This window comes from Macaca mulatta, chromosome 14, assembly GCF_049350105.2.
Source record: "Macaca mulatta isolate MMU2019108-1 chromosome 14, T2T-MMU8v2.0, whole genome shotgun sequence".
Lineage (NCBI taxonomy): Eukaryota > Metazoa > Chordata > Mammalia > Primates > Cercopithecidae > Macaca > Macaca mulatta.
The window spans coordinates 124,200,934-124,226,110 of NC_133419.1; the positions used below are offsets into that span (position 1 = coordinate 124,200,934).

The 25,177-nt window shown below is 49.9% G+C and overlaps 1 protein-coding gene and 1 pseudogene across 20 annotated transcripts in view; one reads left to right on the forward strand and one right to left on the reverse strand.

Moving 5' to 3' along the window:
- The window catches only part of GRAMD1B (GRAM domain containing 1B), a 269,048-nt gene that overhangs the window by 233,337 nt on the left and 10,534 nt on the right, over nt 1-25,177 (forward strand). For 16 of the 19 annotated variants that reach the window (XM_015115996.3, XM_077964549.1, XM_077964551.1 and 13 more), the window contains 11 exons: nt 6,328-6,412; nt 6,981-7,084; nt 8,196-8,291; nt 12,688-12,768; nt 15,485-15,600; nt 17,361-17,517; nt 18,651-18,840; nt 20,693-20,836; nt 21,830-21,948; nt 22,233-22,375; nt 24,825-24,928. In XM_015115996.3, coding sequence (XP_014971482.1) covers nt 6,328-6,412; nt 6,981-7,084; nt 8,196-8,291; nt 12,688-12,768; nt 15,485-15,600; nt 17,361-17,517; nt 18,651-18,840; nt 20,693-20,836; nt 21,830-21,948; nt 22,233-22,375; nt 24,825-24,928 — 1,339 coding nt within the window. Of the gene's footprint in view, nt 1-2,712; nt 3,797-6,327; nt 6,413-6,980; nt 7,085-8,195; nt 8,292-12,687; nt 12,769-15,484; nt 15,601-17,360; nt 17,518-18,650; nt 18,841-20,692; nt 20,837-21,829; nt 21,949-22,232; nt 22,376-24,824; nt 24,929-25,177 lie in introns of those variants that run through there. The other 3 variants (XM_077964563.1, XM_077964562.1, XM_077964559.1) reach the window with 1 other exon arrangement.
- LOC106993514 (splicing factor 3A subunit 3 pseudogene) lies at nt 9,148-11,825 on the reverse strand (annotated as a pseudogene). The gene has a single exon (XR_003722364.2). The product of XR_003722364.2 is annotated as a splicing factor 3A subunit 3 pseudogene (transcript).

Sequence of the window (25,177 nt, forward strand, 5' to 3'; positions counted from 1 at the left end):
GCCTGGGGAGCGGCTGGCATAAGCGAGAGGGCAAAAAAACAAAGGTTTGTAGGAATGGAATTCAGTGTGTTGGGAGTGGGCAGTGGAGAGGGTAGGAGACCTGTCTGGCACCTGGCCTTGCCCCAGGACTGACGATGCTCCTCCACCTCTGTCTGTATCCCCTCTGTATTTACTCCCAACTTGAAGGGTCTTCCTGGCTCCCATCCTGAGTTTTTCCGATGAGCCCCCAGCCCAGCCCAGCCCTACCCCTTCTCTACCCTTCTGCATAGCTCCCATGTCTGCCTCAGTCTCCTTTTCCCTCCTTTGCTCAGTTACCTCCTCGTCTCCAGTCCCACATCTGGCTTCTGCCTATCCAGATTTGGCTGCAAGGTCAGAGTTTCCTGTGTGGATCTTAACTGGTTTCTTCCTAGGTGAGATCAATGCTCCACTGAAATCCATCTGTTTTCTCCTGGGCTCCTCCACCCCCTCCTTCTCGCCGTCCCTGGGAAGAGGGTACCACTTGGTCCCGGCTCCTGATGTTTGCCGTAGGGTTAATGTTTAGCCCAGGGTCAATTCCTTCTCTGCTGACTCTCACCCAGCCCTGCCCAGCCCTTGGTGTGGGTGTGGGGGAGACAAAGGCTTCTGCGTAGGGGGCTCATCTCCCAGGGCTTTATCTCACAGGGCGTTTCCTGTCTCTATCTCACCCCTTATAGCCCAGGCAGCCACTTGGCCTGTAGCAATACTCAGATGTTTTCGGGTAGTTACTGTAAGGATCCAGAGTCTCTTGGAGCTACCTACAGCTTACATACTGGGGTCTGGTGTCACCCCAAGGGAGGCATACTGGTCACCTTGGAAAATGGACTTGCTACGTTTGCCTGCCACACTGCTCAGGATAGGGCTGACATGCAGGGCGAAGAGAAGCTCGCATGTGTGCTGGAGAGAGTGTTGGCAGCGACCAGGCACTGACACGCCAAACATATGGAATCAGGGATCTTTGTGTGTACATGTAAGATGCAGTGTCAACAGGCGTCCTTTGAGAGGTAGATAAGGAATGCATTCACTTGGTAAATACTTTCTTAGCACCTGATACAGTATCCCTTATCCAAAATTTTTGGGATCAGATGTGTTTTGGATTTGTGATTTTTTTTTGATTTTGGAATATTTACATATATATATACACATATACACACACACACATATATATATATTAAAAAAAGAGGTATCTTGGATCCCAAGTCTAAACACCAGATTTATTTCCTATATCACTTATACATATAGCCTGAGGATAATTTTGTATAATATTTTAAATAATTTTATGCACCAAGAAAAGTGCTGACTGTGTTTTGGCCGGGATGTGTCACCTGAGCAGCCTGTCATGTAAGGTCAGCTGTGGAGCCTTCTGCTTGCAGCATCATGTTGGGGCTCAAGAGGTTTCACATTTTCAGATTAGGGATGCTCAGCCTGTATTTGCAACACATCATGGCAAGTGCAGGAGAAGATATGAACCTGTTTGAGGCATAGATCCTCCCTGGAGAAGGCGTCCTTCTGGTAGAGTGAGACATGCTACACCACGAATGGAGAGCCGCGTCTGCATCCATGGGGTGTCCATCTAGAGAGGATTGTAGGAGTTTGTTAGGGGAGCGTTTGCGGGAGGAGTCAGACTCTTCTACTTTCTCCAACACTGTTTACCTGGGAGAATCCAGGTTCCTCTGAATTAGCATCTTTGGAATCTACTTTTTTTTTCTTTTGAGAGTCTCCCTCTGCCGCCCAGACTGGGGTGCAGTGGTGCGATCTCGGCTCACTGCAACCTCCACCTCCAAGGTTCAAACGATTATATGCCTCAGCCTCCTGAGTAGCTGGGATTACAGTCACCTGCCACCATATATGGCTAATTTATATTTTTTATATATATATATTTGTAGTGGAGACGGGGTTTCACCATGTTGGCCACGCTGGTCTCACACTCCTGACCTCAAGTGATTGGCCCTCGTTGGCCTCCCAAAGTGCTGGGATTACAGGCATGAGCCACCGTGCCCAGCCTGGAATCTATACTTTTAAATGTGTTCACTGGGCCATTTTTAAGTAAAGTTTGGGGGCTGCTGTATTAAATTACCAAGACTCCTAAGACAAAAGCACCATTCCTCATCCTGTGCAGGCCAAGACCCTCCTGGCAAGGTGGTCGAGCTGGGAAGGGTGAGGGGGCGGCCCCATTTGTTTCAAGGGTCTGACTTTTCCTGGGAATCCACATCTTCCCAGCCCCACTGCTGTCTCATCCCTGTTCCTAGCTTCTTGGTCTGCGGCCTTTCTTGCCCCGTTGGCCTGGCTTTCATTTCCCTGGATTTTGCTGCTTTGAGGACCAAAATCTGTGCTTTTAGTATTGCTACTTTGCCCTTAAGATCTGACAGTGTTTTTGGGCTTGATCCCCCTCTTGCTAATGCTGGAGGTTGTACAGGGTCCATGGGAAGGAAGAGGGTGCCTCAGACAGATCCCAAAGCTGTTGATCTCAGCTTCTCCGCCACCAGCATGTCTGAAACTGGGTCAGCAAAATCCCCAGGCTGCTACTGCTGCTATGGGGAAGTTGGTGGATGGATAGGTTGGTGAGGTGTGAGAGTGTCTCCAGGAAGTCCCTGGCGACTTGAGTCTCACATTTCAGATTTCATCCTAACAGCGGTGCCCTGCTGCCTCCCCTCCCTACTCCACGCCTCCATGTGGAGCCCTGGCCAGCAACTTTCCATTGCAGGAAACATCTGCTGGGGAGGCCAGGCTCAGCTGGGGGTTACTGGAGGACGTTGGCCGGGACCATCACCCAGATCCTGTAACTTGAAGCATGTATAGGGCCCTGCTCTGCCCGCCCACCCGCTCTGCCTCCCTCCTTCCCTCCCTCTCTGCCACGGGTGACTCTAACAAAGAAGTTGTTTGCTGGTCAGGCGAGCAGAGCAGGGGCTGAGGAAGGGAGTGTGTGTTGGGCTGGAGGTGAGAGCAGGCCCTGTTGCTGCAGCCAGTGGTGGCTGCTCTGCCTGGGTGAGGGCTGTGAGTCATAGCCCAGTGCCCGCCCAGGGTAGAGGTTGATTAAACGTGCCACTCTATGAGACAGACCAGGACTGGGGAGCTGCGCATTTGGTTCCTTTACTGGAGTTTCAGACCAACTATGAGTCACGCTGCTGCATGTGAGTGATTGGCGGGGCTAGACCCTGGACCCGGCTGTGGATCATTGCTGTCCTGCAGAGTCTGCTTGTCTACCCAGGGGCCTGCCTCCCAGACCTCCAGCTGGCCCTGGGCACCTGCTGTGCCATCTGCATCCTCTGGACCCTTGGGTGACTGTCTGCACTGACCAGGGGGAGGTGCATGACCACACCACCTCTGGGTTACTCTCCGCCCGTGGACCAGCCAAGAAGGACAAAGCAGAGCCCGCCATGGGAGACTGGCCAGCCAGCTTGCCCTGAGAACCGCACCGACCACCTCCTCTCACTTGTGAGGCTTCACGCTGGGCACGTAGCTCTAGGAGCAGAAAGGACACCTGTCAGAGTCACACAGGCCCTCTGCCAAGAAACCAGAGGCCACCCATCCACAGTCAAGCCAGGGGAGACCAACGGTTTTCATTGTGTGGGGACAGTCAGGAGTCAGTGCTGAGGGAGCCAGGCGTCGTTGGGAGGGGCAGCCGTGCTGGGCAATGGAATCGCTGACGGAGTCGGGGATCCTCTGGAGTCTCCTGCTGGAGCAGGAGAGCCAGCTGCTGCAGTGGTACCTGAAGCAGCTTGGCCATGCACCTGCTGCCGCTGAACACCATTGCTGGCACGGATCTGAGGAAATCCCAGCCGTGAGTGTGTGACCCAGTTTCTCTGAGTCTCTGTGGTAGTTCTGCACCCTTGTCATGCCACTTGGCTCTCCTACCCGAAGGCCCCAGATTTGACAATCTTGGAACCAAAATTATTTGACCATTTTAAATTGAACTAGGTGAGCCAGGTCCCACCTTTGGGGTTGCAGGAGGGAGAGGGCTGGGGTCTCCAGCTTCGAGAGGCTGCGTGGTGGCAGGCCCAGCATGCCCACCTGGTGTGCCTGCCATCCACACAACAGCCCTGTGGAATAGGCATGTGTTGGTCGGATAAAGGAGTCTCCAGACTGATTGACTTAGCAGGCCAGGGCTGGATTCACCCTCCCCTCTCCCTGCTGCTGCTACAGCTTTGTTTTAAGGAAAGTAGGGGCCCCCTGAATTTGCCTGCGGGTTGGAGACTGTGGTCAAATGCCCTGTACCTCCACTTCTGTGGATACCTCAGCTGTCACTGGATATACGAGAATCAAGGGGGAGAAGGCACTAGGACAGAAAATTAGAAATAGGAAGACTTGGGGCTTCAGGGGGTTGGAGGTCTGACATCCAGTTTCACCTGAAGTGTGTTCGGGGTCTCCTGGTCGGCTGCTCCTCAGGCTGACACTGGAACTTTGTAAATACGAAGACCCAGTAGAGGGCTTGGAAGACTAGTGGGGGCCCCAAAGCAGGTGAACATCTCATTCTCGAGGGAGTGCGCTCTTTTGGGGAAGCCATTCTGCTTCCTCTTGGCAGGGGGACCAGGAGCAGGTACCCTCCAGAGGCAGCACAGAGCGGGGTCTCAGACAGCACTGAGTCAGACTGCCTCGCTCGTATTCCACTCCCAAGTTGCTTAACTTTACTGTTTCTCAATTTCCTCAAGTGCAAAATGGGAGAATAAAAATAATCTGGGGTTTGATGCAATGACCCACGCACAGGGCTTATGGCTGTGCTTGGCACGTGATAATAACTCCATGTGAGCTGCACAGCAGCTTGAGAAGGTCAGTTAGGCGTAATGAGAACTCACTGGCGATCAGGTGGTCATGCTGGGGTTTTCAGTGTGTGAACTCTGTTCTAAGAGGCAAGGGGGCCATCTAGATTCCATATCTCAGTACCAGTTTGAAACTAATGAATGGGCCAGAGGAATGTTGTTTTCTAAGGTTTTGTTTTGTTTTGTAGCCATAGGCTACACCCTAGGCTGAGGGTCAGCAGCGCTCTCTCTGAGTAGGTGGTCAGCGCATCACAGGTGGAGTGTGGGTGTCTCCCTGTGACTGTGCGTGGCTTGTCCCAGGTTGTGCACTTGCTTTCATCTGTCATCTCTGGTGCCTCCTCTATGGGCACATATTTTCTTTTTAGTTTCTTTTTTATTCTTTATTTTTTAAATGTAAGATTGTAAGCCTTCGGGTCGGGTGCGGTGGCTCACTCCTGTAATCCCAGCACTTTGGGAGGCTGAGGTGGGTGGATCACTTGAGGTCAGGAGTTTGAGACCAGCCTGGCCAATATGTTGAAACCCTGTCTCTAGTAAAAATACAAAAATTAGCCAGACGAGGTGGCGCATACCTGTAGTCGCAGCTACTTAGGAGACTGAGGCAGGAGAATGGCTTGAACCCAGGAGGCAGAGGTTGCAGTGAGCCAAGATCATACCACTGCTCTCCAGCCTGGGTGACAGAGCGAGACTGTCTAAACAAACCAATAAACAAACAAACAAGATTGTAAGCCCTCAAAGGGCAGGATTTCTGTGTATTCAGCTGGCTCATGGGATTTCCAAGGAGGATTTGCTAAGGCAGTTTCTAGGCGTGAGCCTCTTCGAGGCAGCCGTGTTGCTGGGAGGGAGGTGAGCACAGGACCGGGGGTCATGAGATCTGACACTGACCAGCTGAGGAGCTGGGGCAGGGGGCTTCTCTCTGGCCCTGGTCTCTTCCTCAATGCTGTAAGGACTGGATTAGATGATGTAAGGATGGAGAGGGGAATTGGATGCCTCTCCTGTGCCAGTTGTGTTTTTAGTTCCCTACCTGTGTGCTTATTGCAGTACTGGTTTTATGTTTTATGTGATTTCTTAGAAAATCGTGTCTTTTCCACACAGCCAAGTGCTCACTCTGATAGTCATGACAGCACCTTCTTCTGAGAGGTGCTCTGGGCAACATCATGGGGGGCTGGGCAGCCTTCTTGGGTCCCTGCTTCACTGTCAAGGTGGTGTTGGCAGAAGGCAGAACAGCAGTAGCTGGCATGGTGGATCCCAGGAAGCACCCTGGAGGTGTCCCTCCTTCCTTTCTCTTATCGGGATATAATGAGAGCCCCTCCTTGCTGTGTCTGGCATTTTCTCATTAGTGGAGGCCCTGGCTGCAAAATGTTTCCCAGCACCAGATTCTCCCCACTGTGTTTCTCCACGCCGAGCCCCATTCCTCAGCCTGGCCTCTAGGGTCTGTAGGAGGGCAGAGCCTCATCTTTGCTTTTTAAACACACAAGCAAGTGCTCCTCCTCTTGCCCTTCCTTGCTAACCCCACAGAACCGGGGTGCATGTGCTAACCTTGGCCATTGTCACGCAGGTGTTAAGCCCCACCTACAAGCAGAGAAATGAAGACTTCAGAAAGCTCTTTAAGCAGCTTCCAGACACGGAGCGCCTCATTGTTGGTGAGTTGGGTGACCAGGGAGGGGATGGGGAGGAAGTCTGGGGAGCCCCCGGCGTAGCACTCAGGGTGCTTCTGTCTAGAGCCCTCAAGCCAACCCAAGTAAGCAAGGGAACAGGGAGAGAGGCTGTCCAGAGCCCTGGACCCAGCTGTCAGGGCTCGAGGCTGAGTACCAGGCTTGTGGCAGCCTCAAGAGCCCAACCTGGAGTGAGTCACTGGCACTTTTATCTCTGCAGATGGCCCGGTGGCAGAAGGGGTTAGCATAGTTGTGGATGGGGGAGGGAAGTTAGTTGAATTTTGTTGATCTTTCCCACCTCTAGCTTCCTTGGCCCACTTTGCCATCACATTTATTTATCTGCCTCTAGGCAGTTGCACGTCACGCCACCTTTATGCTCCTCGTCATGAGATGGTAGGGACTTCCTTGGCTGCTAGTTCAAGTGCCTGGCACCCCTTGTCCGTGGTGGGCGTTGGGCTCCCCCAGTGTTCGTGGGAGGGATGACATGCCTACTCTGCAGTGGTTTGCTGAAAATGCTTCCTGCCTCTGAGCTCCCCTATCTCCGCTCCTACCGCAGATTACTCATGTGCACTCCAAAGAGACATTCTCCTTCAGGGCCGACTCTACCTCTCTGAAAATTGGATCTGCTTCTACAGCAACATCTTCCGCTGGGAAACTCTGGTAAAGACCTGGGGCATGCTCCCCTGAGCCGTCTCCTTGGCTGTGGCTAAGCAAGCTGCCCTCGCTTTCTTCCTTTTGCTGACTTCATGCTCTTCCCAAGCCTTTGCGTAATTAACAAAATCATGCCTGAGTCTTGAAAGATACTCAATTCTAAGTCCCAATAATAAGGTCTCCTCTGCCATGTTTTCCCCTTCCTCTCTCCCCTTTGGGTGTGGAAGAGAGGACTGGGAGCATTTGCTTTTGTCAAATGCAGGCAAATATTTGGCATGAGTGACTGCAGGAGGAGGTATAGTCAAGTAGAAAGGGCTTTGGCCTTGGGACTCTGAAGAACCGGCTTGCACAATTTCTCGGTTCTGCAACCAATTAGCAGCGTGATTTTAGGCTAGTCCTTTCTTTGCCTCTGTTTCCTCATCCCATACACTAAGGAAGAGAAAGATTAACTAGATATTTTTTTGTTTGTTTGTTTGTTTTAGACACAGTTTCACTCTTGTTGCCCAGGCTGGAGTGCAATGGCGGGATCTTGGCTCCCCACAACCTCTATCCCCCAGCCCCTGAGTTCAAGCAATTCTCCTGCCTCAGCCTCCTGAGTAGGTGGGATTACAGGCATGCGCCACTACACCCAGCTAATTTTGTATTTTTAAAGTAGAGACGGGGTTTCTCCATGTTGATCAGGCTGGTCTTGAACTCCTGACCTCAGGTGATCCACCCGCCTCAGCCTCCCAAAGTGCTGGGTGTACAGACATGAGCCACCATGCGTGACCTAACTAGATGATTTTTTATGGTCACATCCTGCACCAGTATTCTGTGTTTCTGTAAGTGGCAAATAATGGCAGGACCTCTGCACATTTAGCAGACTATGGAGAAATTAGAAAGCTCCTTGCCCAAGAATCAAGATACTCATGGCTGTAGACAAGGCTCAGTCCCCACTTTGCTGTCTGCCCACTGTGAAATAAAGGGGTAAACCAGATGATCACCAATGTGGCCTGTTTCAGGGTTATAAATATGTGATCTGACTGTCCCTGTCTACACTGGCGCCCCCTGAACACCGTTTACCTGACTTACTAATGCCCCCCTTTGCTTGTTACCCATTCTCTGTCCTCTTGGATGCCAGCTGACAGTCCGTTTGAAAGACATCTGTTCCATGACTAAAGAAAAAACAGCTCGCCTCATTCCCAATGCCATCCAAGTTTGCACTGATTCAGAAAAGGTAAGTGGAGTCTTACTCTGGCCTTTCTAATCCTCCCTTATACCCCCTACTCTTGTATTTCTGCCCTTTCTTGAATTGCATGAATATGGAGGCCAATAGGATTGGGATGAGAGGTGGTGGTGCTAAGGGTGGTGCAGATTCCAGGAACCACCTCCTGGATGGAGAGGCTGGGGGAGGCTGAGCAGGGGGAGGATGGAGTGGCCAGACATTGGACCTGGAGTCAGAATACCTGAATTTGAGTCCCTCGACTGTTAGCGTGTTGTGTAGTATGTTTGAGCCTAAGTTTTTTCACCTGCAAAATGGAGCCAGCAATACCTATTTAACACAGTCTTGAAATAATATCACATATCCGAAAACACTAAATTGTGAAGCAGTATGCAAATGTTCAGTAGTCGTCATTATGTATGAGCTTAGCTGATTGTCTCTGGAGAGGATGGGGCATCAGGTAGAAAATGGATTGTCCTTATCAGTATGGGGAGAATATGTCAGCTAAAATTCAGGACAGAGCAAACTTTTCACTAGAGCCTGAAGATGAAGAGGTCCAAGGCTAGGGGTAGACTGGGTTTCTGCTGAAGGCCGAGTTTACAGTTTGGACTCAGGCAGTTTGGTGGCAAGAGCCAGGAGACTTTGGGGTCAGATAGTGTTTGGTTTGACCTATATTTGTTTGTTTGGTTTTTAAAGTAGATTTATTAAAAAACAATTGAAGGCCTGAGTGTTGAGAAGCAAATGGGCCCTCTGGGGGTCCTGTCCTGCAGCAGGCCTGACTTTCAGATGACGGTGCTTATAAGGCAGATCAGGGCCTTCCTGGGCTGCCCTAGTTCTTTCCATTTCAGACGCTAGGTTTGGATCCTGGGGCAGCTGCTCAACTCTACCCAACTCTACCATGGCTACCTGGGCTTGGAGAATATGTGAACATTAGCTACTTTTACAGTCAAATAGGGATCTTGTAGAAGAAACAAGTAGGCAGACCTATCAAAGTCTCTCATTCTGACCCAGCAAGCAGGTGAAGTGACTGTTGGTCCTAGTTCCATTGTATGTTGGGCTGCAGGCCAATTCCAAATAGCCCAACTCCTTTTTTTTTGAGATGGGGTCTCACTGTATCGCCTAGGCTGGTCTCAAACTCCTAGGCTCAAAGATCCTCTAGCCTCAGCCTCCTGAGTAGCTGGGACTACAGTGCATGCCACCATGCCTTTTTTCTCTTTTTTCTTTTCTTTTTTTTTAACGAGACAGGCTGTCACTATGTTACCTAGGCTGGTCTCAAGCAACCCTCCTGCCTCAGCCTCCCAAGTAGCTGGGACTACAGGCACAAGCCACTGCACCCAGCTCCAACTCCTTTCTTTATGCAAATACAGAAGGCAAACCTTGGTGCCACATTTAGTCCTTCGTAGCAGTCCTGGCTCATCCTCCTAGTCTTTCCCTAGTGTTTGCATCAATGGCTAACTAAGCTGATGGCAGACCTCATCCTGGGGTAATACTCATTCAGGGAAGTAGCAATGAAGGAGGGTGGGGAAAGAGCTCAGGTCAGATTTACATAACATGATGTGTAGCATAACAGGTGCCCATTACATCTCAGCTACTTCTAAAGTTGATCAGAAAGAGGTATGGAGGCATTAAGACCTGAAGCACTGAGTTGGTCCATAACCCTGGGCTTCAGAACAAGGTCTGGTTTTATTTTCTGGCAGAATCTTTTTAAATATAAAACAGATAAAACACATCTCAAACCTGCAATCTGCCAGCATGCTTTGTTTCTATAAGATGCATGCTAGACCATGAAACTACATAGCAAAAGGTCTTTAAGAGGATTTGGTTGGGAGAAATAGAACAAGCAGATCTCAGGGAAGCCTGGGCTAGTCCTAAAGCTGAGCTACATCCCTGAACACTAGAGGAGTCCTTGTCTTTTCAGGTCCTCATATGTCTTTTTATTCCCAACATTCCCACTTGAGTCTTCATATTCTTCCTCAGCGTCAGGCTGCCATCGTTCTGACGCCTTCTGCAGTTTCCGTTTGGCCCACAGGGAGGCAGCCTCTTCAATCTGTGTCACCTTAGCAAAGTGAGCAGTGTTCGGGATGCCCAAACACCTCATACCATGAGCCTGACGCCATTCAGCAAAGGGCCGCTGGAAGCTTTGGGTCCTCGGCAGGTGTAGTTTCCACAGTTCTCACAGTCGTAGTTGATACTTAGGCCATGAAGCTTATACGGCCAGTAGGGAATGGGTTTGCCATCCCAGCCAAGTGGCAGGTTTTTTGGGTTTGTAAATGATCTCGTTCTCTTCATCTTCACTCTCACTCTCGCTGATTTGCTCTTCTTCCTCCTCTTCTCGCTCTTCTCCTGTCCTTTCTTGCTTGCATTGTACATTTTCATGAGTGGGATGTCGCTGTTCCCCGAGAATCTCTACGTATTCATAGATCTTTGTAGATCTGGGCTTCTAGAAAAGCAATGTCTTTGTTTCTCTCAGTGTCTCACTTGGTGCCCTTTGACTTGGGATTTTTGGCAAACAAAGAGTTTTCAAGTGACTCCAGGGACTTTCCTTTGGTGCTGAATAGTCTCTGGGCTCACTCTTCTGGGGTCCTGCCACATTTCAGTCCTAAATCTTAGAGAGAGCAGATTTCAATCTGTCCACAGCCAGAGAGGGCAAGTCCTCCCAGGAGGAGAGTGCAGAGAGGTCAAGATGGGCTCCAGCGTGCGTCTGGGCACTGCTTGTCTCTTTCGGCCATCCAGGAAAGATCCCATTCTCCCATTTCTTCTCAAATTCAGCCTGAATCTTCCCAGAAAGTTCACTCTGATCTTGGAGAGGCTTCACTCTGTGTAATCCTGAAGGTACTCAAGCAGCATCTCTAGGTATCTCTTAACGCTCTGCATTCTTCCTGTCTTTAGGAATGTCAAATAATTGGTCTAAGATGGATAGGTGTGTGATATAATCCAGCTTCTCAGATGCCTTCAGGTTAATGTACTTGAGGTAACAGTCATGGAGATCGAGGTAATGACCATATCCCTCTTCATCTGTGAACTCCACCTAGTTTTGTGCCTCTTCACTTGGATTCTCTCAAGCCTTCAGGAGCTCCTCAGATTCCACTGACATTGGCACATAGATCTCATTCGGGTGCTTCTGGTGGAATTCCTTTATTTGCTTGAGTCTGTTATAGAAATCAGCAAACTCACTGGGTCCTGAAATGTCATTGAGCTCCTCCTTTCGTAATCCATCCTTATCATACAAATCCCTCAGGTTCCCACTGACCTCCGTATACCTATCTTGCATGGCCTGAGTGCAGTGATCAGAATTGATCTGGTCCCAGAGCATGAACTTCTTAGTGAGCATCTCTTTGGCCATGATGTCCATGAGCCATTCCTTCTCCTCACGATAGCGCCGCTGCTGCTCCAGTATTGTCTCCCATCTTCCCTTCACCATGGCCTCTCATTGTCTTTTGAGGCACAGTCTCGCTCTGTCACCCAGGCTGGAGTGCAGTAGCGCTATCTTGGCTCACTACAACCTCCGCCTTCTGGGTTCAAGCGATTCTTGTGCCTCAGCCTCCTGAATAGCTGGGATTACAGGCGCCCGCCACCACACTTGACTAATTTTTGTATTTTAAGTAGAGGCCGGGTTTCACCATGTTGGCCAGGCTGATCTGGAACTCCTGACCTCAGGTGATCCATCCACCTCAGCCTCCCAAAGTGCTGGGATTACAGGCGTGAGCCACAGTGCCCTGCCCGGTTCAACCTATGTTTTGGACACTAACCAGCTTCTTGATTATACAAGTTGCCTAACCTCCACCAGCCTGTTACCCTTTATTAGTTGTTAGCTTTGTTTATTATCTAAGCCTTTTTGTGTGGTTTAAATGAAATAGCATTTGCGGACCACCTTGTGGTTGGTCAGTGAAATCTTCATTACTTTCTTTCTGTCTGTTTAATGGGTAAACTCCACAAGGGCGGGATCTTTCTGTGTTGTTTCTTGTCCCTCACACACGTAGATTAGTGCGTAACACATACTAATATTCAAATATTGGTTGAATGAATGAAATAGGTCAGCGGATCAGCAGGTTGTGGGTTTGTCTTGTCCTTCCATTTAGGCTAGTTCATAGCTCACCGCTTACCCGGTTCCAGTAGGTAGGTGAGGGACATTTCTTATGGAGATGAGAATTTCAAAACAGGGAGAAAAGCACTGAGGAAAGTGTGGGTAAGAATGGAAGGACTTTGTCACACTGGGAACTTAATAGTACCAGGTACCCAGGCCTCTGCTGTGCTGACCCCATCTCTGAAGCAGATGTGCGTGATCACAGGTAACTGAGAGTCATTAGTGTTTGAGGATGAAGTCAGTATCTTTTCTTAAGGGAAGGAGGACCATGTCTCTCTTAATTATATTGTAATTCAACAGATATTGTTATTTTCTTTTCCAATCTAGCACTTCTTCACTTCGTTTGGGGCCCGGGATAGGACGTATATGATGATGTTCCGGCTCTGGCAAAATGCTCTCCTTGAAAAGGTAAGTACTGCCGAGTTTTCTTTTACTGCGGGACTGGCTACCTCTAGAGAAGCCCGTGTCTCCTCAGGGTTCTGGGAATCCCCCACTGATAGTATTCTCCTACTGATAGTGTTGACCTGAGTCCTGAAAGTCGCATGTCATCTCCCATGAATGGCCTCAACACCTCCAGGAGTAAGGCACTCATTATCTTCAGGCACTTCAGTTCCACTGCTTTGAAGTGTCCCAGGATTTTCTCTAATCAGTTATGGTAATGCATGCAGCCATGAAGAAAGAAGTCCTTAAATTCACAGACCCCCAGAAATAGGAGGCACAGCAGGATGAGGGCCACCAGGGAAGGCCCAGGGTTGGTCAGGAGATAGAACGGGAAAGGGGAAGAAGTGGGCAGAGCCTTTAGTGTAGTTTTGCAGGAAGGAGCCAGGGAGGCAGGGCAAGCAGGCCAAGCAGGTCTAGGATTGGCTAGTTTGAATTATTTCAGCAGGCTGCAGGTACCTCAAGTTGCCTGGAAGCTCGGACGCTATAATAGATAATGGGGAGGGTGGGAATATGAGCCTTGGATGGGCTGGCTGCGTGTGAAAGGCCCACTCCTGGATGAGTTATTTCCTCTCTCTAGGAGTTAGCTAACCCTGATGGGTCCCTCCCCAGTCAGCAAGGCCCCAGCTGCCACAACATGAAGTACAAAAAATGTAGTTACCACAGCCACCACGAATTGACTAGTTGAGTGTTTAAATGAAACTATGAAGAGACACAGTAGAAGGCACCCCTTCATGCAGTGAGCTGTGATTGCGCCACTGCATTCCAGCCTGGATCACAGAGCAAGACCTGTTTCAATTAAAAAAAAAAAAGGTCCCACTCAGATGCAGCTGGATGTTGAGAAACTGTCTCCAAGCCAGAGAAAGAAATATAGGAGAAAATGCACACACACACACACATGCACACATATAATGTTTCCCCCCGGGATTAATTTTTATGTGTGTGTATTTATGTGTGTGTGTATATGTGTGTGTGTGTGTGTATATATATATGACATGTGTGTATATAAATATATACATATATTGGCCTTGATTCTGGCCCAAGCAAAAGGCTGCGTAAGAAAATTGCGTGGATTTATTATTTGGAGTTTCTTCTATTCTGAGAGTCTGTACCCCTAGTATCACTCCTGATAACTTATTTGAGCTGCGGTCCTCTGCCTTCACTCGCCATCAGTATGGTAAAATGACCATGTGTTTTAGTCTCCACTGGCAGGTTTGAGTTTTCGGCTCACAGCTGCTGTCATTTTTAAATAAGACATGGGGTCATTCCTATGCTTCACAAATGCCCTCACAAATAATTGTAGGACTTGGGCCTGCTGAAGAGGGTCTGCTAACTGTGCTTGTCCTGATCGTGGTTGGCCAAGGCAAGCCGGGTGGCATTGGTCAGGGAAGGCTGCAGAGAGCAGGCAAAGGGTGGAGCAGGGCAGGACATGGTTTGGCAGAGAGGCAGACGTGTCCCAGGCAGGGTGAATGTTGTCCCAGGCAGGGTGAATGTTGTGCATGAAGGTCAGAGATAGGAGGGGGAAGTCCAGGAGAGAAGGAGGTGATACCTCCCTCGGGCACTATGAGGGCCAGCGTAGAGAGCTGCCACCCCCAACCCCACCGGCCTAGAGGCAGGCCCCAATTCTGCCATTCCAAGCACTTTAGTCAGAAAGCTGGAATCCTAGCTCAATATACTCTGCCACCTGTCTGCTTCTTAAACCATACCTGAAACCATGGGCTTGGGAGCTCTCAAATTCTTTAGGAAGTCTATTGGTGCAAATGTTTTTGAAATGGGATTTTTTTTTTTTTTTAAGATAATGATTGCTTCTGTTTTTCTTCATGCCCTTGCCCTCTCTTCCACACACTTATCCCTGCCACCTTCTCCCCTTCCTCCCAGTCTGAGACTCATTCATGGTCTCTGCCTCTGATCTTAGTTCTTTGACATCCCGTTGCTTCTCTTTGGAGACTCTGAACCCAATGAGAACAAACTTTTCTTAGGGCAGTGTTTTTTGGGAGGACACATAGGCACCCAGTGAAATAAGAAAACACTGGAACTAACGCTTAGAACTGCAGGCAAACAGATTCCACCTCAGGTTGGGTGTCACGAGGTTAGGTGAGATGACCTGTAAGGTTCTTAAAACTGTGGGAACGTAAGACTCTACCCAAAGGAACTGTCCAGCTATGGAATGGGCCACCTTTGAGGTTGAACCTCATTCTTGGAAGTGATCCAGTAGGGTCTGTAAGGCCACAGTTAATATAAGAGGAGATTTCTGTGCAGTGTGGTGGGACACTGGGTCAGTGGACCTCTGGGCATTCATTCAGAGTGCTAATCAGAAGCTCTGGGATCGCCTTGGCCCCAGAGTCACATGGGTTTATGCCACTCGGTGCTGGACCTTTTCCATAAGAGCAAAAGGTGAGACAGTTACCATCCTCTGGGAGCCAGTTGGTCACGTTCTACAAACCTCTGTTGAGGGATCGGGCACCGAAAGGCCAGTTCCTGGTTTTGTTGAAGTCCACATTCCTAGGCAGCAGACTGGTGTCCTGCTGAGACCCCCAAGGCAGACGGGGGTGGTTGCTGGCCTCTCGTTCAGCTAAGGAGAGAGGAGTTTCTCCTCCTCTCCAGGGGAACCAGCCAGGCTCAGTGCCTCTGTGCAGAGTGGGGGACCTGAGGAGGAAGGCTCAGTCGTTCCTTTTCTCCCCTGAAGCCTCTGTGTCCCAAGGAGCTCTGGCACTTTGTTCACCAGTGCTATGGGAACGAACTGGGCCTGACCAGTGATGACGAGGACTACGTGCCCCCTGATGACGACTTCAACACAATGGGGTGAGTGAGGCCGAGGGCGGCTGCCCAGAGCAGCCATGCAAATGCCTGCAGGAAGAACCTGCCAGGCAGAGGGAACAGCACGCATGCCTGTGCAGCCCTGGAATGAACCACGGAATGAACGAGGGAAAGTGGTCACAGGTCAGGGAGCTCGAGGGGGCAGAGCCCAAGGGCCTGGCCAACTTTATGGTTGGCTTTTACTAAAAGTGGGATGGGAAAGTTTGGCCTAGGTAATTGCTAAGTTCTGATTTAACATTCCAGCAGGATCACTCTGGCCTCTGCACTGAGAATACATTGAAGGGGAACCAGGGCAGAGGCAGGGAAACCCGTTAAGAGGCCGTTGAGTAATTTAGGTAGTTAAATGAGGGATGGTGGTGGTTTGGAGGAGAAATGGCAATAAGTGTTTAGTTCCTGAATAGATTTTGAAAGATATGTTGATGGAACAGAAAAGAACCAAAGGTGGCTTTTAGACTTTTTTGGTTTTACTGCCTAGAAGGATGGCTTTGTTCCAGACGGAGATGGACAGTATTGTAGGCAGAGCAGGTTTCAGGGGGAAGATCAGGAGGGCAGTTTTAGGCAAGTTGAGATTGAGATGCCTGTTAGCCAAATGGAGATGTCAAGTGGGCATTTAGGTATGGAGTGTGAAGGTCATAGGGAAGCCTGGGCTGAGGCCATAAATGCAGCAATTATTGGTGGATAGTCATGAGATTAGGTGAAATTTCAAGTGACTCGGTGAACATAAAAAGAAGTTCAAGGACTGCCTGGGAGCACTCAACGAGGGGAAGAAGCAGCTGAAGAGAGCTTGAAAGCACATGCAGGCCCTAGGAAGGTTTCCTGTCCTGGGAGCCAAGGGAAGGAAGTGAAGCAGAAGGTGTTGTCACTGTCAATGCTGTCGATAGGTTAAGGAAGATGGGAAGATGTGCCCGTAGACTGGCACAAAGCATGCTTGAGAGTGGAAGGGTAGCTAGCTGCAGGCTTGGTGGTGGTGCCAGAGGCATACAGGGAAAAAAGCAAGAAAAGAGCATTGAATGTCTATTGTGCTTAGGTCTGGGCTCAGTCGAAATAATAGTCTTGTCGCTTAACCTCTATGAATACCTATTTGGTTATCTCTAAAATGCATATAATGATTGTCAGAGAGTTGTCAAGCATCTGGATTTGTTAAGTACAGGTCAGATGAGGATGATGGTGATAGGGTGATGATTGCTCTCTTAGAGGAGGCAACGGCAGCATCCCTGAAGTGTTCCTAGACGGGCACCCACCTTCATCTCAAGGAGGTTTTCTTTCTAGGTGTGTAATGCAGGGAAGTTTTCTAGTTATCATCCAGAATTTGGCAATGCCACTGAAGGAGTGCTCGTGTCCAGAGTCCTGTCTTAGTCACTGTTTGGGAAATGGAATGCATGCTCAGAACCCAGGTATTGGATTCAGAGGCTTAAAATGGAATGGGCACCCACGGGAAAAAATAGCTTAAGACAAATAATCCTTTCACTGAGGTAGGGATAACTCTAAGGAGGCTGCCTAGAAAAGGTGAGTTCGCAGCCAGAAATTTTACGTGGGGGGCAGGGAAGGGTGGGGTGGGATGTGAAGGAGATTTCAGGAGAGCAGTGGGGTAAGCGGGGGATTTTTGGTTAGAGGAAGATCATATACAAAGTGAAGAAGCAGGAAATCTCATAGATTTGGATGAATTGAAAGGTCTGAGATTCTTAGAATAGTTGGCCGTCTTGAACCACTGAGGTTAACGTGGACTCACTGGTGTCTTCTCTCAGATACTGTGAAGAGATCCCTGTGGAAGAGAATGAAGTGAATGACAGCTCATCCAAGAGCAGCATAGAGACCAAGCCAGATGCCAGTCCACAGCTGCCCAAGAAATCCATCACCAACAGCACACTGACATCCACAGGGAGCAGTGAGGCCCCCGTCTCGGTATGGGCAGTCAGCCTTTGGCTTCTACCCCCAGTCCTGTGGCCAGCATTTCCTAGCATAGTTCACTGGGAACCCATAATGGGGAGCAGGTAGAGAGGAGATTGGTTACATTGTGGTCAGTTTCCTCAAGGAGGCATTCTGGAGCAGATGGGCTCTCTGTATTCTAGTGGCGTAGCCCGGGGTCCAGAGCTGGGGCTGGGTGCCTGGGGTACAAGATCGGGTTTGACTTCTGAGCAGATGAAAACCATTTCAAGTCTGCTGTGTGGGCTTTGCTTTTGCTGGACTGCTGCTGATCAGCCCTTCTGGTAGAGAACAATCCCAGGTGTTTTTTCACTGCCTTGATCTGACGTCAAAGTCATGCATGAATATAGAACTGTAGAACAATTAATTGTTTATCCACTCATTTGGTTGATATTTATTGAGTATATGTATTGTGGCTTATTTCTCCACTGTGGTAGACTTTGTGGAAGCCATAAAAATGTGTAAGAGGACCTCTGTCCTCTGGGACTCTGTTATAGAGGAGGTAGAACCTTGTTGAGGAAAGAGGGTCAGGGCGTGTGCTGGCAGGCAGAAGAACAGGTAGGGTTCTTCAGGAAAGGACTCCCTCCAAAGGGAACCTTGTATTTCAGTAGGCTGTGAGTCAGACCACCTGCCCTTAGAATGAAAACGTTATTCATTGGATGCCTGGTCTTTATTTTCCATCTCTGTGGTTATCTTTAAAATGTAAAGAGTTGTATCGATTCCCTTCCAGGGCTAAGGAGAGAATGAGTTTTAAAAAATGCTTATGAAGCCTTTCGAGCTTCTTAGGATAAACAGGTACCACCTGGAGGCAGGCTGCCCCTGTTGCAGGATGGTGCAGGTGCGGCTGCAGGAAGGGGCCTGGCCCTGTGGGGACCAGCTTGTTGTGCTGTTGGAATGGCGAGCGTGAGAAATGCAGTCAGTAGTCCTTGTACGGTGTTTGCCCATCCTCTGTGGCAGCTCGGGGGAAGGGCCTTGGAGCCTGACTCTGACTTCGCTCCTGAGCAGCTGAGCTGGGAGTATGAGAGCTGCCAAGGCCGGATCCCTAATCTCCTTTTGGAGAGTAGATCCAGACCAGGTTTCCCTGGTGGGTGACTCCTCTGTCTTGTCTGCAGTTTGATGGGCTGCCCCTGGAGGAGGAGGCGCTGGAGGGAGACGGGTCCCTGGAGAAGGAGCTCGCCATTGACAACATCATGGGGGAGAAGATTGAGATGATCGCTCCTGTGAACTCCCCTTCACTGGACTTCAATGACAATGAGGACATCCCCACTGAGCTCAGTGACTCTTCCGACACACACGATGAAGGTGGGCATTTGAAAACGGGTCTGGAGTGGCCCTTTCTCTATTTTGAAGGCTAAAAGGAAATCTCTATGTGGGGACTGGAGTTACTCTCTAGGCTCCTGGTGGAAAGATGGGAGCAGAGCTTCCTTAACAAAAGGTACCTGTGTTATTAGTCTACATCCCTGTTTTCAGTTATTTGCTGTAGGAGCGTCTCATAGATAATGCTTTGTTCTGTCATTTAGTCTTGTCACTAAATTTACCCCCTGTTGACATTGGCTTGCCTTGTGGCCCCTACCCTCAAAGACATGCAAGGCTAGGCAATGTGTATAAGCCACAAGGAAGGCGCCAGTCAGCTGCTCCCTGGAAATAATTAGATTTTCACAGAAACAGCCTCAAGATAGTTGCAAAACTTGTTAATGCAAGTTTTGTAGCATGGGATGTTTAGGCCCAGCTAGAAGAAAAGGTATTGCTGAGTCAAATAGAGTTTGGAGACTCCCTTGTTTCTCTAGTTTTTGTAAGCAGGTAGCTTCTAACTTCATGCCTGCATAGGATTAGCTTCTAGGTCCTCCCTTGGGAGCATGCTGCTTCTTACCTTCCATGGAGAGAAGCCAAATTCTCAGCGTTCAAGAAATCAATTGATGGATTTCCTCCATTGAATGAGAGGTCTGTTATGACTAGTGAGCGTATGAACACAGTGCTCCCTTGTGAATCTGTGGACACCTCTCCTAGGGGCCACCTGCAGTGGTTTTCTAACCTTTGGTTGGTTTACCCACCCCCATGTAGAGTCCAGGGTCAGCACAAATGACTGCATGGGTTGGGTACTGCCTAGTTCCGGGGTGCCGTTCGCATAAACAACGGTGTGAATACCGCCTGTACTGCGCTCGTGCAGTACCCATCTGTGCAGTCATAGGACTTGACCCTACAGGGTACTTCAGAGTTCTCTGGTTTCCTCAGGGTCCTAGGGGTGCCAGAAAGGTCAGCCTCCTCCTGAGATCACATACCCACCCACGCAGGTGCAGTAATTAGGGACTGAGGGGTGCCAAGGGCTCGGGTGGAGCACTGAGGCTTTAGCAGCTCACCTGTATCCTCAGATGCATTCTCCTGTAGCAGCTGGAAAATTCAGATTACAGGTGAAATTCCCTGGCTGGTGATCTTCTGTATATGGACCATTGATGTGCCGGGAGGGCTCTGCATCCCTGAGACTGAAGGAAGCTCCACTTTTGGAGCCCTCCCACACCTTGCTCTGTGTGCCTCTCATTCTGGTTTGAATTCTTATTTTGCTGTATGATGAAGCTGTAATCCTAAGTTTAAAAGGGGGAGTAGGTTTTGACTTCATGGTAGAAATAGGCTGCCTTACAGAAGTGTAGTTAGGGGTCATAGCTTATTGGGCCAGCCCCAGCCTTAGCAGCAGTTCTGTACACTGATACTTCCAGATTAGTCTACGTTCCCTCAAACACACGTATGCCATGGGTTACAACTACAATTTGTTATTGATTGGAGTTGACTTACAGACTCTCAAAACCCCATTCTTTGGGTTTAGGCAACTTCAAGAAGTAGTCATTTGAATTTTAGTCTAAGATCAACTGAATTAGGGAGGTTTGAAAGTGTAAAAGCAAATCGTACATTCCCAAACACCTTGTAGAGAAGGAATGGGCAGAGCGTCAACTAAAGGAAATGGTGTGCATCCCAGCAAAGGAAAGAGACTGAAAGCAAAGTCTTAAACCGTGCCCATGAGCTCAGCTATCCTGCTCCGTAGTCTCTCCATACCCTTGGTGGCTGTGCCCATGTTAGCCAGAGACATAAGTTGGAGGATGTCCCTGGGGCCCCCTGCCCCTCCGCTGTCACTGTCTACTTCCTGATCCTCTCTTCTGTGCAGGGGAGGTCCAGGCCTTCTATGAGGACCTGAGTGGCCGGCAGTACGTGAATGAAGTCTTCAACTTCAGCGTGGACAAGCTCTATGACCTTCTCTTCACCAACTCACCCTTCCAGCGGGACTTCATGGAGCAGCGGCGCTTCTCTGGTCCGTTCTGCTGGGACTGTACCCCCCATTCCTCCCTCTTCGTCCTCGCTTCTTCCTTTTCTACGTTTGCTTCCTTCCCTTCCTTGTTCCTCTTCCCACACACCCTCCTTCCCTCGGCCACCTGAGGGCCCAGGCACCCTCTCTCCAGCCTTCTGTGGTGTGGGAGCTCCCTCAGGCCCTGTTGCCCTCCCTTTTCACCAGCACTGCAGCTTCACCCTTGCCCACTGCACACCAGGCACTCGATGCCAGCCCGTAAGACCTGCCCTGTCCCTGCCCTCACAGGGCTCACTGTCTAGCAAAGCACAGCGGCTCTCCGTCGCTGGCAGCACCCACTCTATGCCATGCTTGTGACGTTGTCTCATTCAGACCTCATAGCTACCCCGTGTGTGGACACCGATGAGGCTGCTGGAACTCTAACTGTTAGTGCTTGCCTGACCTCACGCAGCTAAGAAGGAGCTAGGCCGGGCCTCACATCTGGGATCTGGGGGTTCATGCTTTGACCCTCTGTGCTTCTGCCTCCTCCCCTTCCCCCAAACTCTTCCCACAGCAGGGACCTGTAAGCATCCAGCTGTTACAAAGCATTTGGGCATCAGCGATCCTGTGTGCCAAGAGGAGAGGGCATGCTGAGGGCACGGGGAGGTTATGGCTTAGAGGAGAGGACTTGTTCCCAAGGGACCCTAGGCCCTCGCCACAGTAACGCCAGTGTTGCCAGCACCCCCGTAGGTGGCCCCAGGACCTCCTGTCCCAGCCCCAGGAACAATCAGCATTCTGGAGCCTTGTGTAGAATTTTGACAATGCTACAATGAGCCTCTTTCTGCTTCGACGACGACTCCTCTTCCCACCCTCCGCCCGGCCCTCGGGCTCCCATTGGCTTCCTTTTGGGGGCCAGGCAGTAGTAAGCACAGTCCAGAAGGTCACTTGGACGGGAAACTCGGATTGGGGAGGGGGGCTCTGCCCTCCCTTCCTCATGCCAGGGCTCTCCTCTACCCTTAGATATCATCTTCCATCCATGGAAAAAGGAGGAGAACGGAAACCAGAGCCGAGTGATTCTTTACACCATCACCCTTACCAACCCTCTGGCTCCCAAAACTGCCACTGTCAGGGAGACACAGGTGAGCAGAGCCGGCAGATGCACAGAAGAGCGGGCTGGAAATTCCCGTGTTCTGTCTTGAAGGAATTCAGGGCAGATGTCAGGAAGGAGTTTCAGGGCGCAAGTGTCATTTTGCCCCAAAGCAGTGGTGGCATCTTGCTTGTTTAGATGCTGCTGATTCCATTGATTCCAGTTCTCCTGTTCAGAAGTCGTGGGGTGGGGTGGGCTGGGGGAGGCGGGAGAAGGTGCTTTTCCAAGCTTCTTGCTCCTCTTCAGTCTTGTCCAACGGACCTTTCCTGCCCACAGACCATGTACAAGGCGAGCCAGGAGAGTGAGTGTTACGTGATAGATGCCGAAGTCCTCACCCACGACGTGCCCTACCATGACTACTTCTACACAATCAACCGCTACACGCTCACCCGCGTGGCCCGTAACAAGAGCCGACTCAGGTGCGCTGTGTGCAGGGCGCCGGGCAGTCAGACGCGGGTCCTTACCTTAGAGAACGTTCATTTGCTCCTGACGGGGAAGGCGGAGGTGGGGTGTGCTTGGCTGCTCACTCTCTTTATTCTGCTTTCTCTCCGAAGCCTTCGGAGGCTCACCCACCACCCTGTTTTGAAAGAGTTAATTATTCTGTCCACTCTGTACATCTTGTTAGTAAAGCTTGTATAGCTGCTGCTCTTCATTGGTTGTGTATGGCTCATACAGTATAGTGTAGGCGCTTTACCTACCTCCGCCGGAGTCTTTAGAACGACTCGAAGAGGTGGATTTATCTTCATTTTTCAGATAAAACTGAGTTTCGTATAAGTTAAGGAACTTTGCCAAGAGCCATGTCTTTAGTAAGCACTGAAACCCGGATCTTAGAGTTGTAAACCTGTGCTCTGTCCACCATGCTGCGTGGATTGCCATTAGTGTTAGACAGTGACCTCCACGAGGACAGGAATTCCATTCCATCACACTTCCTTCCCAGCACCCAGCTGGGCCTGCACTTATCAGAGTCCAGAGAACACTGATTGAGTGAATAATTAGTTCTGGGCACCGTGATGTGCCTCCAAAGGAAGGAAGAAATTTCGACCCTGACATTTTAAGAAACTTGTAGTATAATTGAAAAGGCAAGACACACACCCATTTGAAAATCATCAGACCGTTTACCTGTACCTTAGACCAAGTTTTTTTGGTTGTAAGGAGCCAAAAATTCACTGATGTAGTTCAAATAAAAGTTTAGTAAAAGGTTGCATGGGGATCTTTTGGGCTTCAGCAAGTGCGCATCAAGAAGGACCTTTGTGCTTCATGTCTATATTCTCACACTTTGGGAGGCTTAGGCAGGAGGGTTGCTTGAGCCCAGGAGTTCAAGACCAGCCTGGGCAACATAGTGAGACCCTGTGTCTGCAAAAAATTGAAAGTTATCCAGGAGTGGTGGCATGTACTGTAGTCCCAGCTACTCGGGAGGCTGAGGTAGGAGGATCGTCTAAGCCCAGGAGTTTGAGGCTGCAATGAGCTATGATTGCACAGCTGCACTCCAGCCTGGGAGACAGAGTAAGACCCTATCTCTTAAAAAAGAGGGCCTGCATCTTTTTCATTCTCTGTTACTTTTTGGGGATTGGGTGTTCTGTGCTTCCTCCTGAACATGTACTCCTCCTTCAGCCTTCCTTCTCTTCCTCCTGCGTTCTTTTGTTTTCCTTCCTTCTCTCTCCCTCCTATTCTTATCCTTTCCTCCACAGTGCCTAGGTTTCTTAATTCCGGGTTCCTCAGAAGATCTTTCAATTGCGTCTTTTCTCTGCAGCCTTGCAGAGGTAGCTGGTTGACCTTGAACAGACCGTTATAGGAAGGTGCCCATCCACAATGCAGTCAACGGTTGTTGAGTTGGGGAGTGAGGTGTCTCCAAGTACAGGCATTGTCCCGTTGGGACATGGGTGGAGGTGGCATCCCTGAGGAGGGGGATGAGGGTGGGCTGGCAGCCTTAGTCACAGGGTGGGATGGGGTGGGATGGATTAGCTGGGAGAATATTGACAGATGCAGATGAACCTAAGGGGGAGTCAAAGAGCAGGGCTGCTGCATAGGAGAGAAAAGAGCTGATACTGCAGGGGGTATGGGCAGAAGTGCGACCAGCAACTGGGAGCGGGAGTACTTGGAAAAGAGCAAGAGCCGGCGAAGTCTGGGGTGCAGTGGAGAGGCAGGAGGCACAGCCAGCAGTAGGTGATACTCTTTTTTTCTTTTGTTTTTTCGGAGACAGGATCTCACTCTCTTCCCTAGGCTGGAGTGCAGTGGTGTGATCATGGCTCACTGCAGCCTCAGCCTCAACTTCCCATTAGCTGGGACTACAGACAAGCCCCTGGCTAATTATTTTTATTTTTATTTTTGTAGAGATGGGGTCTCACTATGTTGCCCAGGGTGACTGATGCTTTTAAAGGTTAAAGTCATAAAACCCCAGAACTTGACTTAGACTTAAAAGTCTCTAGAGAAGGAGAGAAGGACCCTGATGAAAGGATGGGCCATCTTACTTTCTTTCAGTATCAGTTTCTCAAATGACTTGAACCTCAGGCAGAGCCTCCCCTTGCCTGGCAGGCAGGCTGCTGGGCCCTATGTGAGACCCCTGAGAGGAGGCAGTGTGCCATCATAAGAGAACTCTGGAGTCAGAACCCTAGTTGTTAGCCTTTGCTCTGCTTAAGTATCCTATGCCTCAGTTTTCTCATCTATAAAATGGGGATAAATCCACCAGCTCCACTGAGCTCAGAGGGTGGTCCTGGAGATCAGATGATGTGATGGATGTGGAAAGACCTTTTAACTTACAAAGTTTAGTACAAATGTGAAGCGGCTTTGGCCTTAATCCCAAATTTCCCTTTTCCCCGCAGAGGCAGGTCCACCCAGGGAATGACTGATCTTGTCTGGCTTGCTCCTCAGGGTCTCCACAGAGCTGCGCTATCGAAAACAGCCCTGGGGGTTAGTGAAAACCTTCATCGAGAAGAACTTCTGGAGTGGGCTGGAGGACTACTTCCGCCATTTAGGTGAGCGCTGCAATCCTTGCTGCTAGCTGGGCTGCAGAGACGATAAACTGCACTCCTGCTGCCCACCATTCAGGGGAATGGTGTTGAGAATAGAGGCAGAGACTGAAAGGTGAAGTAGTTTCCTGAGGTACCCACGCCTGCTCCCGATGTGGACACCAAATTTGGCATGTGTGTGGACACGTGCATTTTTCAAGACTGTGTCTAGGATGTTTAGGAGATCTTTGAGGGATCTATAACACCCTTCACCCC